The sequence below is a fragment of the Mesocricetus auratus genome, unplaced genomic scaffold, assembly GCF_017639785.1.
Source record: "Mesocricetus auratus isolate SY011 unplaced genomic scaffold, BCM_Maur_2.0 Super-Scaffold_100020, whole genome shotgun sequence".
NCBI lineage: Eukaryota > Metazoa > Chordata > Mammalia > Rodentia > Cricetidae > Mesocricetus > Mesocricetus auratus.
In genome coordinates this window covers 6,240,733-6,253,410 of record NW_024429201.1, presented here as the reverse complement: position 1 = coordinate 6,253,410, position 12,678 = coordinate 6,240,733, and the positions used below count along the sequence as shown (strand labels likewise).

General features: G+C 43.9%; 1 protein-coding gene across 2 annotated transcripts in view; it reads left to right on the top strand.

The window, feature by feature from the left end:
- Positions 1–12,678, top strand: part of LOC101840873 (chondroitin sulfate proteoglycan 4) — a 74,938-nt gene that overhangs the window by 40,306 nt on the left and 21,954 nt on the right. For both annotated transcript variants that reach the window (XM_040729010.1, XM_040729009.1), the window contains exons 6-7: positions 7,313–7,511; positions 10,969–11,100. In XM_040729010.1, coding sequence (XP_040584944.1) covers positions 7,313–7,511; positions 10,969–11,100 — 331 coding nt within the window. The remainder of the gene's footprint in view (positions 1–7,312; positions 7,512–10,968; positions 11,101–12,678) is intronic.

The window sequence follows — 12,678 nt, the reverse complement described above, 5'->3', positions numbered from 1 at the left end:
GGCAGATTAACATGGAGAGGCTAAGTGTCCTGGTCATATTGCAGGGAGTTCCCTGAATCATTTGCCAGTAATACTAAAGAATTGCCGTGTCTGTCAACACTTTGGGGAGTGAATATGGAGAGCATATGTCCTAAATTAACAGCTATAAGAATACATTTTTCAGGAGCAGATATGTGACTAGTTCTTCCAAAATTTAGGGGGTCATTTCTGACAGTGACATTTCTTCTCTGGATCTCAGAGCAATTCATTGGTGAAGGTAATGACCACTTTCCAGCCACAGCGGTAGCTAATATTTCTGAAATATTTATTCTGTCTGGTACTGGGCTCAACACTTAAGTCTTCAACAGCTCTGTAGGATATAATTTTTATTAAAGATACGCAAATCTGTAGAAATCTGTAGTACAGGTGAAGACTCTTGGCTAAGAGAGAGAGACAGAGGCAGAGAGAGAGAGAGAGAGACAGAGAGAGAGAGAGAGAGAGAGAGAGAGAGAGACAGAGACAGAGACAGAGACAGAGAGAGAGAGAGAGAGAGAGAGAGAGAGAGAGAGAAGCAGACTTGGGTTAAGAACCCAAGATCACCATGGCCAAGCACTGTTGCTTCTCCCTCCACAGTTACAGAGAAGGAAACCAAGACCCTGGAGGAAGCAGGGAAAGTACGCAGCTTCCCAGGGACGTGGAATTGAATGTGAAAGATGAAATGATGGGCTGGGGGGTGGCTTAGAAGGAGGTTACTCCTACACTGTGTGCATGGGCCTGGGCTGCAGGGAGTGGGGGTGGGGCGGGGCGGTACAAAGGTAGGGCTTGCCCAAAAACAGAATCTGGGACAGAGACGAAATGTGACTCCCACAAAGCCTTCAAGTTCATGTTTTGTGTTAAATCACATCTACTTATTTGGGGGCATGGGAGGGGCATGCATGTGACCCAAACACAAGTATGGAGGTCAAGGACAACTTGCAGGGAGTTGGTATTTTCCTTCCACTGTGTAGGTCCCAGGGATCACACTCAGGTCCTCAGGTTTGGCAGCAGGTGCCTTTACCTGCTGAGCCATCTCCCTGCCCCAGATTTTATGTCGCTCTGAACTCCAACCTGCATATTATTCAAACCTTCAGGTGGTCTTATGTGACCTTATTCTCCTTACTCTTGTCAGGGCCTATAGACAGCAAGAACGTCCACCCCCGAGTCTGCTTTGGAGAGGGTCATGGGCATGGGGGGAGGGGGAATAGAGTCCCGATGGCATCCTGGACTTTGGATGGAATTCAGAGCCAAAGTCCAAACATTGCCTTCTCTGACTCATCAGCATTTCAAGGGATGCGTTTCTCTTTAGTAGTAAGGCACATCCTAGAACTAAGGGCCTTTCGGGTCTATCACTAAGGCCGTTTGTTACGTGGGTGGGGTCATTTGTGTTTTGACTAACGGTACTCAGAGTTAGGTCATCCTGAGTGACTCCTTTGTATTCTGCTCTGAAATCCATTAACAGTGCTTTTGTTTTTAAACATAACCATGATGTCTTTTAAATACAGGCCACATAGAATGCTGGCCACAAGGGGGCTTCATGTCACCATTTTCCACCTTTCTATACTACTGTAATCTAATACTATAATGCTTTGCCTTGTTTTTTCCCTAAAAATAGAACCGTTTATTTTCCGTTTGGTTTGGCTTGACTTTAGACAGTACTAGGGACTGAACTTGGACCCATGTGTGTTAGCCAAGAATTCTCCCTCTGAGCTACACCCAGGCTCGACCTGTTTGCTTTTTTTTGGCCAGTACCTATCACCAAAAGGAGCTTTTCAATCAGGTACAGAAGAATGAAAGCTCCGAAGTCAGCTACAGTCCTTTAGTGCCACACAGAAGGGCAGCAAGTTCAGAACATTTACACAACTCTCCTGAGATCTCAAACAGCGTAGATGGCATTGGGCCATAACTAGACCCAATAGGGAGCCCAGTAGGTTTGCCCATAGGTCAACCATACTTCCTCTTACAAGCAAAGGTGAATTTAGATGGACTACTCCAGGAATAAGTGTTGTTGTCTTCAGATTTTTTTGAACTGTGAATCACTTTCAAATCTGAATTCAAGTTTGAGGCCATTGCTGTCTTCTCCTCACCTGAAGTGAGGTTGACCCAATGCTGGGCACTGAGTCAAGCTGCTCCTGAAGCAATAGGGCTGTTAACTGAACTAAATTGGGTGTGACTAGAAATGGAGACCCAAGGGTGCTTTTGTTTTTAAGTGACAGGTTTCCCATTTGTTTTGGAAGATGATGTATTCCAGAGGTGAAAGGGGGAAAGCACTGCTTCGCCATAGAGGAATTGCAGTGGAAAACATGCTTCTGTAGTTCTATGCTCCTGACTGGAAAAAATGAGTGTGTACACGTTATAGGAAGAGAAGTCGTAGCACATTTCCAATTCAATGTTCCTTCCTGAAGAAATAAAAATAAGCCACGTGGAATGATTTAGAAATGTAAAACCCTAAACTGGAATGACTGAGCATGTTATTTTGTTAAACATGCCAACTTATATATTTTATAGAAACTGTGGCCTTTCCACAAGTTAAATGAAGCCTAACCTCTTGTAATTTGAACACTCCATAATTCAGCAGACATTAAAAAGTTGATGTCTGGCCTTTTTAGTCCCAGCACTTGGGAGGAAGAGGTAGGCGGATCTCTGTGAGTTCGAGGCCAGCCTGGTCTACAAGGTACACAGAGAAATCCTGCCTTGAAAAACCAAAATAAATAAATAAATAGTTGATGTCATTAGAGCTTGGTGCTAAAACATCTTCAGTGAGACAACCTGTCAATAATTGCAGTTTTAACAGGTGAACTCCTCATCTCAGTATGGATGCTGTGGAATTAAGCAAAATACTAAGTGTGTGGTAGGAAATATCCTTGGTGCTATCATCACAACTGGGGGGACTTTCGAGCGTTGTTGAAAAATGCCACACACGATGGCTTGATGGCTTACTGGTTGAGAGCACTTGCTACTCTTTCAGCCTGGGGTTTGGTTCCCAGCGTGCACATTGTGCAGTTCAAAACCACCTGTAACTCTAGCTTTAGGGAATGAGATTCCCTCTGCTGGCTGTCTAGGGCACCTGCACACAAAGACACAAGCATGCATACATAAAAGTAAAATAAATCTGAGTATGTATCTTCAGTGATGGATATAAAAGAAGCTAGATTTGACACGGAGCACCACAACACAACAACCAAATAACGTTTGAAGAAAATAGGTAACACAAAGCTAGTGTTTATTGAAGACTCTCTGTATGTCAGGTAAAACTGGGCTAAGTACATAAATTAAATCACACAGCATGCAAAATAGCCCCATCATTTCTTGTTGCTGATGAAGAAATTAGGACCCAGAGAAATTAAGAGACGTGGAAAGGTTACATTGCTAGTAAATAACAAGACAGTGACTTGAACCCTGACTGTCATTGTGCAAAAACAAAACCCAATGTTTTTGAACAAAAATAATTTTAACATGAGCATTTGAATTTTGAACAGTGCTGTTGCTATTGGCATGAGTTGTTCTTCAAGTCAGTAACTGTCTTGGTTACTTTTCTATTGCTGTGAGGAGAAACCAGGACCAAGGAAACTTACAAAAGAAAACATTTAACTTGGGGCTTGCTTACAGTTTCAGAGGGTGAGTCCATGACCATCGTGGCTGAGAGCATGGCAGCACGTGGGCAGGCCTGGTGCTGGAGCAGTAGCTGTGAGCTCACATCTGATCTGCAAGTAGGAGGCAGAGAAAGCAACTGGGCCTGGTGTGGGTTTTTGAAACCTTAAAGCCTTCCCCCAGTGACACAACTCCTCCAACAAGGCCATACCTCCTAATCCTTCCCAGATAGTTCCACCAACCGAGGACCAAGCATTCAAACATATGAGCCTATGGAAGTCATTTTCATTCAAACCACAGTAGCCTTGTAGAGTTGAATGATTTGGATATGTAAGTTCCCATTTTGTGTGTAGGTGTGTTTATGCATGTGTGTGCACATGTGGGAATTTTTTGTGATTACAGCTACCAACTTTCACAAACTTACATCATTCACAAATGAGGTTTTCCCTTGCTGTCAGTAGTGGAACTTTAGAAAGAATCTGAATGGTTTTTATTGTCAGGATACCAGGTTTAGTACAAAAACATAAAAACCCTACATGCTTTCTGCACTCCCATGCCAGTGACTATTAGATGACATGGTACATGAACTGTGACTGGGAAAGTACCTCTTTTGCTGAGGAAAATAGTTCCTTTTGAGTATGCAGCAAACTGACATAATGGCTTAGGAGTGAAGTTTTGGATACTCTGCTAAAAAGCATGGAGGCCATGACAGTGCTAGTCTGAGAGTAAGGAATGCACATAAACTCAGGAGTGCACACATAGTGTTTCTGGGTTCTGTAAGAAACGAATACAAGGTGTGAAAATGGAGTTAATGATAAAGCCACTTATTTTTTGTGTTGGTGAGATATCATGTGCCTTAGTCACTGTTCTATTGCTGTGAAGAGACATGACCAAAACAACTCATAAAAGAAAGCATTCAGTTGGGGTCTGGCTTACAGTTTCAGAGGCTCTGCCCGTTATCATCATGGGAGGGAGCATGGCAGAAGGCAGGCATACTCTGGAGAAGTAGTTGAGGGTTACATGTGGTGATACATTCTTTATGATTTATTAAAGCTTGCCTGGGGATTCAGAAAGCAAAGTCAGTCACGAGCCATAGAATCCAGGTACACACCTTTAATCCCAGCAGCCAGAAGCTCGGAGGAAGTGGTACATACCTTTAATCCTAGGACTCAGAATTAAGAGGTAGATGGATCTCGTCACAGAGATCTACGCCTAAATCTACACAAGACTGATCCAGTCCTAAAGAGAAACAGCTCAGCATCTGGGATCACATGTCTTTAACCCCCAGCATTAGGGGGGTATATAAGACAGGAGCAAGGTCTCCATATCAGGTGTTCATTCTTCAGCCACCTTGAGGATTGGAAGATATTGACTGGGCCTGACATGGCTTTTGAAACCTCAAAGTCCATCCACAGTGACACACTTCCTCCAAGAAGGCCGCAGTTCCTAATCCCCCTCATCATATCAAAGGGTTCCACTCCCCGTAACTAAGCATTCAAATAAATGAGGTTATGGGGACCATTCTTACTTGGAACACCCCATCATGCAGCTCCCTGAGTCTAGAAACTGACATTCAGAGTCCATCTGATGAGACTCAGTGTCCAAATTGTTTTAGACTTAGCAGTGAACTCCTGATCTCCCAGCTCACTCCCCATGAAGCTGTCTACCTTTCAGTGGTGGGGAAAGGCCTCCCTTTCACTGGCAGGGCCCCAAATGTGCCATCAGTCCCCCACCTGTAGTTCTCATGGACACCTTCGGCAGACTCCCAGAACCGGACCACTTCCCATCCTGCATCTTTCTTTCTGGGGTTCTTGTAGTCACCCACTGACAGGCCTCCCTGCCTCTCCAGACCATCATGAAGCCAGACAGGTTGGGTATTTTGTGTGCCAGGTCAGGACTCTACTTGAAATCTTCCCCTGCCCTCAAGGACAAGTTGACATTTTGATAGTGCATAATTTGATCATCTCTTATGTTTTGGACCATCTTCTTTTCTTCTTTGTTTGTTTATTTTCTTCCTGCCATAATGGCCTCTTCACCACTCCTCCCACCCCAGAGCCAACTCCAGCGCCATCTTCTTTCCCCATCCCTGAATATGCATGTGTGTGCATGGCTTCTTCTGTCCCATTTGGGCTTCCACCAGCAAGCCTCCTGCTTCAACATTCCACATCCCAGAGTCCCCTTATTTTTTTGTTGTGACTTTATAACTCACCATGTTGTTCATTTCCTACTGCGTCTGTAGCCTCTTTTCTGTGTCTGTTTGTGCCCTCTGCTGACGTGCAGGCTCCACAAGGACATGGCTCCTTTGTTTCATTCACGGATACAGTGCAAGTGTCCAGAGAATTTGCTGATGCATGGTAGATGAACAATAAATTTGATTAACTGTTGCATGAAGATGTTTATGCATGCAGATGCAGATGAATGTGCATTCAGGTACACGTGCATGTGTTTGTGTGTGTGTGTGTTTGTGTGTGTGTTTGTGTGTGTATGTGTGTTTGTGTGTGTGTGTGTGTGTGTGTGTGTGTGTTTGTGTGTGTGTGTGTACATGCCTGTGGAAGCCAGAGGAAAACCTCAGACGTCTTTCGTTAGGGTGGTGCACTGTGCACTTTGTTTATTTTTAGCAAAGTCTCTCACTGGGAGCTGGGGCCCACGGATTAGCCTGGGCTAACTGTCCGCAGAGCTCCAGGGATCCGCCCATCATCACTTCCCCAGCACTGGGATTACAACTGCATCACCAGGGCTGGTGTTTTCACGTGGATTCTAGGTATCAGAGCCAGGTCCTCACACTTGCATGGCATGTGCACACACAGAGTGTGGAGGAGATGGCTGTGAGGAGAGAGTGAGAAAGCAAGACGCAGAGGTGTTCGGGCCATGTACATAGATTTTAACAATAAGAGGAAAGCAGCTGTGTCTCTCAGCTATGGTTACAGATGGGAGCCATCAGTGTAACAGGCAGCACGAGAAGAAAGAAACCAGGCCCTTGTTTTCATGTAAGACAGGAAGACCAAAGGGAATAACAAATGTGCAATGTGCATCTTTCCTCCTCGACCGTTTAAAAGCTGGTGACACCATTAGCTACTGAAAGCAATGTGTCAGTATTCTCAACCCCGCCCAGCAAAGTAGATGTTACATTATCTGAGATTCCATGTGGTGAACTTAGCAAATGTTCACCATGCAGGGTGCTTTGTAGCCATTGGCTCTATAGTTAGATATTTACATTAGTACTATGCACTTAGATATTTACATACATATAGTTAGATATTTACATTAGTACGTGCGCACTTAGATATTTACATACATATAGTTAGATATTTACATTAGTACGTGTGCACTGTTGGGTAATTAATGTTGAGTAAACAGCTAGTGAGTACTTCTAATTTAGACCGTTGACACCAGGCATGCACATGACACATGGATATACATTCTAATTTAGACCGTTGACACCAGGCATGCACACGACACATGGATATGCATTCTAATTTAGACCGTTGACACCAGGCATGCACACGACACATGGATATACATTCTAATTTAGACCGTTGACACCAGGCATGCACACGACACATGGATATACATGCAGGTAAAAGCAACTCCATTCTTAAAAACTCCAGTGAACTGGTTTAGTTTTTTCGTTTTTGTTTTCATTTTTTTCACATGGGGCCCCAGTCGTGACTGTGGGTGGACTGGAATTGGTTCTCTTCTCTTTAAGGTGTGGGTGAATTCTGTCACTGAGATGACCAGAGATGACCTGTGTGTAGAAGATGGAGACTCTTCCCCACAGGACTTGGTCTACTGGGTCACTCCTCCCAGCAACGGGTACCTGGCTCTCAAGTCCATTCCTGGCAGAAGCATCCAGAACTTCACTCAGGCGCAGATCGATGAGGGCCAACTTGTGTTTGTGCACTCTGGTAAGTCACAGCAGAGCAGGGCCAAGTGCCTGTGTTCTGAGCAGTGCGTGATGCGGCTGTCATACCTTGGAGTTGCTGATGGAAAACCACAGGTTGTAGAAACTTCCCAAGCTCTGTGCCTTTTTAAGGAACATGTTGAGGAAAGCTAATAAAATCATTAGAGCCTGCCCCTGGAGGCTTACTCAGGAGAGCGTGTAAGGTTAGTTAATTTCCATGAGAGCCCATTCCTCCCACTCACTGGTGTAGCATTTCCCTGTGACTCTCTACTCTTGCCCTGGCAATGAGACTAGTGTAGGTTGAGTTGAACCTCTGCTTTTTAATCTCCCTACTCTGTGACGGTGCAAGTATTCTAAGAAAGGGCAGAGTCTCTTGTATCCTCAGTCCTTCAAACAGTGCCAAGAACATAGTAGGTGCTTCATAAGTAAAACTTTTTTGAATGAATGAAATAATTTTGAACACGAATTATGTACTGGGTAATAACATTCTACATGCTGAGGATACATAGTGAACAAAGCAGTTTTTGTAGGAGGATTGTATTCATGAATGAACCAATGTCACTGTGTTTATAAGATCCTGATGCTGGTTGGAGGCCCTTTCTGCTTCTGTTAGTCATCAGTGAATCAATACCGACAACACTTGCTGGAAAGGTGGCCCAGGAACTCTGCCAGGCTGGCCTGGCTTTGTTCTATGTCTACCCTTGTCAGTGGACCAGCATGGGCAGCAGCTGGAAGGGGGCATAGGAAAGGAGCATGACCCAGGAATGCATAACCTGAAAGCTTAAGTCTCATCCTTTCCCCAGTTAGTTTAAACCATCTTCTTTAGGAATATAATAAAGACAAGAAATATAAGACATCTTCTGAATTCATAGGCAGCGACGCCCTGATGATCTGTGCACTTAACACACAGGCTGCACAAAGAATCTAAACACAATGTAGCATGTGGATGCTCTCATGTAGTGGTCACAGCCTGGAGCCTGGGGCCCGGGGCTTAGATCCTTTTCAGCACTGTCCTAAATCTCTTCCGTTCATCAGACAGCACGGGAAGTGCAGTCACACTGAACGTGCCATTTCACAAGTCACACTGATTTCACAAGTACTCCTCCGTCCTCGGAGCCATTCAGAGACACGACCCCATTTGTGATTGAAAAAACCTACAGTTCAGAACTACTCAGCTTGGCCTGTCCCTGGAGCTAATGTTTCTTCACTGAAGGGCATGGCAGGTTAGAGGACAGGGTTACCATTTGCACTGAAGGCTGGAAACAACAGTAAGCCCTCTGGGTAGATTGGCTTGTCAGCTATCAGGTCAATATTTGCTTTTAGTAGATAGAGAAAATAGCTTCAGTAAAAAGAAGGAAAGGGAGGTAGAGGCCAGGATAACATGAGGGCTAATTCATTATATTTCCTAAATGGACATTGAGACAAACTAATTCTCAAAGCGACTGGAGTCCAGCTGCAGATGCCTCTGTTGCGGAAACCAGCTGTCCAGCTGTCCATTACCAGACCCAAACAAAGCGATGATTTAATTAATTTCACTTAGCATCTTACATTTGCAAAGTGCCAGGCCATACAACCACTTAAGTGGTTTGATACAACAAAGAATGTCTGCAGCCAAGGGTCTCGGTCACTTGCCCTCCTGAAAGTACCCTTGGGAAAATGCAGCTCTGCCCTAGAGTGTCCACAGATCGTGCTGTGTGACAGCTTCCGTACTGGTCTTCCCTTAGTCTACTTCCTGTTAGGTCCTACTCAGTGTGACAATCTGTATTGATTTTGGTATAGATCCTCTGCTTCTGTCCCTATTTTGTCCCTTGATTCATAAGGCACTTTCAGAATTCTTAGTGGTAAAAGACATCCTCTCTTTAAAAATTTTGTGTTTCATTAAATATGACTTTGGGAAGCTAATTCTAGGAAAGCAAGCAATTGTGAAACAGTTGGTCATCAGTCCTGTTGGGAGTTTGGTACAAGCAGTGCCTTTTTCTTTCCCAGTCTCTTTAATGGTGACCAATGAATATTTTGGTAAAACAAACAAAAAAGCACCACCTGTAAACATTCTAGTGAGAATTCAGGGCTTCCTAGTAAGCTTTGCTTAGCTAAGACTTAAAAGACATTAAGTACCAACCTATGCTGGTCAGCCTGTGTTACTAAGGGAGTACCCATACAGACTTGAACTCTGATCATACATCCTTCATTCCCTGCCTTATTTCCCCATGGGTGACAAAGACACATGTCTACCTAGTACATTCTGTAAGGGCCTGTGAGCTTTTCATTTACTGCTACCAGACATTTTCAATGGCCACCAGTCTCCCTGTATAGAGATCTTGCTGATGCCTTATGAGTCAGATTGGTAAAGTACCCTGGGGAATTGAATCGATGCTGGTCCGTCGCCATTCTAGCGATATCCATAAGTTAATTTTCCACTTTACTGGTATGACTAGTCTCTGACAGAGTGTGGGAGTGTGAACTCTTTGTAGATCCTTAAGGAAAGTCATGCCAGGTCTCTCCCTTCCCACTTAGAATATGGTTAGCTTGACAGGGATATTTGTTTATTTGTTAATTTCCCTGATCTTTTGAAATTATAATTATATATTATCCCCCTTCCCTTTCCTCCCTCCTAAGCCTCCCATATACCCTTCTCAACTCTTTTTCAAATTCATGGCCTCTTTTTTCATTGTTACATGCATGTGTGTGTTTGCAAGTGTGTATGTGATTTCAGAGTTAGCTCTTTGGTGTTGGATAACCGGTTAGTGTGCTCTTCCCTGGGGAAGACTATTTCTCTAGCTCTCAGCATCACAGTTGTCTACAGTTCTTTGTGAAGGGTTGAGTTGCAATCTTTCCACCCTTTCTTTTGCATATTTCATTAAAAGTGTAACTGTTTGTATTTGCAGGATGCTAAATATTCCCTTCCCTTAAATTTCAATTTTCAGTATAAAGCTTTATCAATATTTCAAAAATGATTTGTGTGGCTCTAGATTTACATTGCTTTGTTGATATGGGTTGATTTCAAAATAATAAAATACAGGTGATGAGTACTATTTTTAATTTGCAAAATTTTCTTGGTGTTTTAATATGTCAGAGGTCAAGGGAATCTGCATTTTAACCTTTATTGATATATCTTAACTTTGTTTCTTGTCAATAATACAATCAAGTATCATTTAAAGTCAGGGACACAGTCTGAGAAACGATTTCATCAATGTTCAAGTATCATGGAGCATCCTTACACAAACTAAACAGGATGTGACATGTCTGGGTGATACAGTCTGTGGGACCACAGACCTACAGGCTGTTTGTTGTGGATGCAAATGTATGTGGCATGTGGCAGCATTTGATTTGGTGAGCTCAGTGGCTAATTAGTACATTACAAAATTGCTATAGCTACTTTCAGGGGACCATGGAGGGAGATAGGGTAAAGTGGATTTTTCAGGGTAATCAAATTGACCAGATTGTATGTTCTTCTTTTGAAGGAGCAATGTCAGGAGGCTTTAATTTTCAGGTTACTGACGGTTTGAATTTTGCACCTCGGCAAATCTTTAGCATCACTGCCCGAACTCTGATCATTAGCTTAGAAGTCAACAGAGGATTGAGCATCTTCCCAGGTAAGAGGCTTGGGGAGTGTTTGTGGGAAGGGTTAAGTGTTTTCCTATCTACTCAGAAAATCCACTAGTATGATCTAAAGTGATGTCCCTTGCTGTGAAACTACTCTAGCAACATTATTAAGTCCCCCACCCCCACAGAATTCTCAGCAGAAATTTGACAGCAGCAAGGCTGGCACTCTGCAACCTTCCTGTGCCTCCCCTTGTCTCTTCCCTGGAAAAGGAAGGGCTGGGAAGAGCAGTGGAAGGATGCACGGAAGGGGCTGTCTTCATTGTCTCTGCACTTTCCCCTCTCCTCTCCTACAGTCCTAACAGACCCCTGATCTCTATTGTACGTGCATTTGGAGCTATGTCTGCTGTGCCCAGGCTGGTCTTGAACTCCCTGGGCAGCTGCATGTGACCCTATACTTCTGACCTTCCTGCCTCTGCTTCCCGGGTGCCGGGCTTGCGGGCTTGTGCTACCATGCCCAGCTTACACTTTGCTGGGAACTGAGCTCGGGGCCTTGTGCAGGCTAAGCAAGCACTCTGCCCGCTAAGCCACATCCCTGTCTCCTTCTGCCTTCTTCAAGCTGCTTGTGATTGGATAGGAAATCGTCTGCCGCACCTGGGGCTTGCCAGCGTTTTCCCTTAGAGTGGCTGTTTGCCAATAATGTAAGCCAGACTGATGTAGAAGGAGCTGTGAGCCGCTCTGACTAACACTCTAAGTAAAGGGGAAAGATTTACCCAATGGCAAGGGCAAAAATAAATAAATAAATAAATAAAAAGAGAGGGGAAAAAAAGCTGGAATTTGTTATTTCCAAAAAAGCACTGAGGTGGAAACAATAACATCTCAACATGGCCTGAGTGTTGGGGAAAAGGAAAGGCCAGAACACTCCTGCACTTTATAACATAAAGGACAGACATTAGCAATCAAACATAGATGGAAAAAGACACTGATGACTTTATTAATTATGGTCCAACTAGACAGCCGTCTTAAAAATAGCAATGCCTGCCTGCCTCTCACTTTATACAAGCTGAATGAGAGTCTCTGGAATGGGCCTGACTCCTTAATTTTTTTTTATAGGTTTATGTGTTTGAGAGTTTTCCCTGTGCATAGGTCTATACAGTGTATACATGCCTTTGTCTGCAGAGGTCAGAACAAAACTTCAGATCCCCTGGAACTGGGGTTACAGAGAGTTGTGAGCCACCATGTGGGTGCTAGGAACTACTGAGCCATCTTGCCTTCTTTTTTAAAGTCTTAGTTGCTCTTAAAGTGGAACTCACTTGGGACCCACAGGGCTGGACACTGTACCAGTATTTCAGTGCCTTTGAGCTACGTAATGTATTCTTGGTGGGCTCCTGCTTCTGTAACAAACTTCAAGGAAAAGGACATGTATTTGCCATTATTTTTACAATAACTGCTGGGATGTTTTGCTAATTTTTATTGTGATGGTGGTAATGCTGAGGGTTGAAGCTAGTGCAGTCCACTACCACTGAACTGCACCCCCAGCCCTTAAGTGTTCACTTTGTATTTCGAAGTTGTCCTCAGCTCTTAAGTCTGTGGAAAGAAACCTTTCCAAACGCAGCAAGGGCTGTCACCTA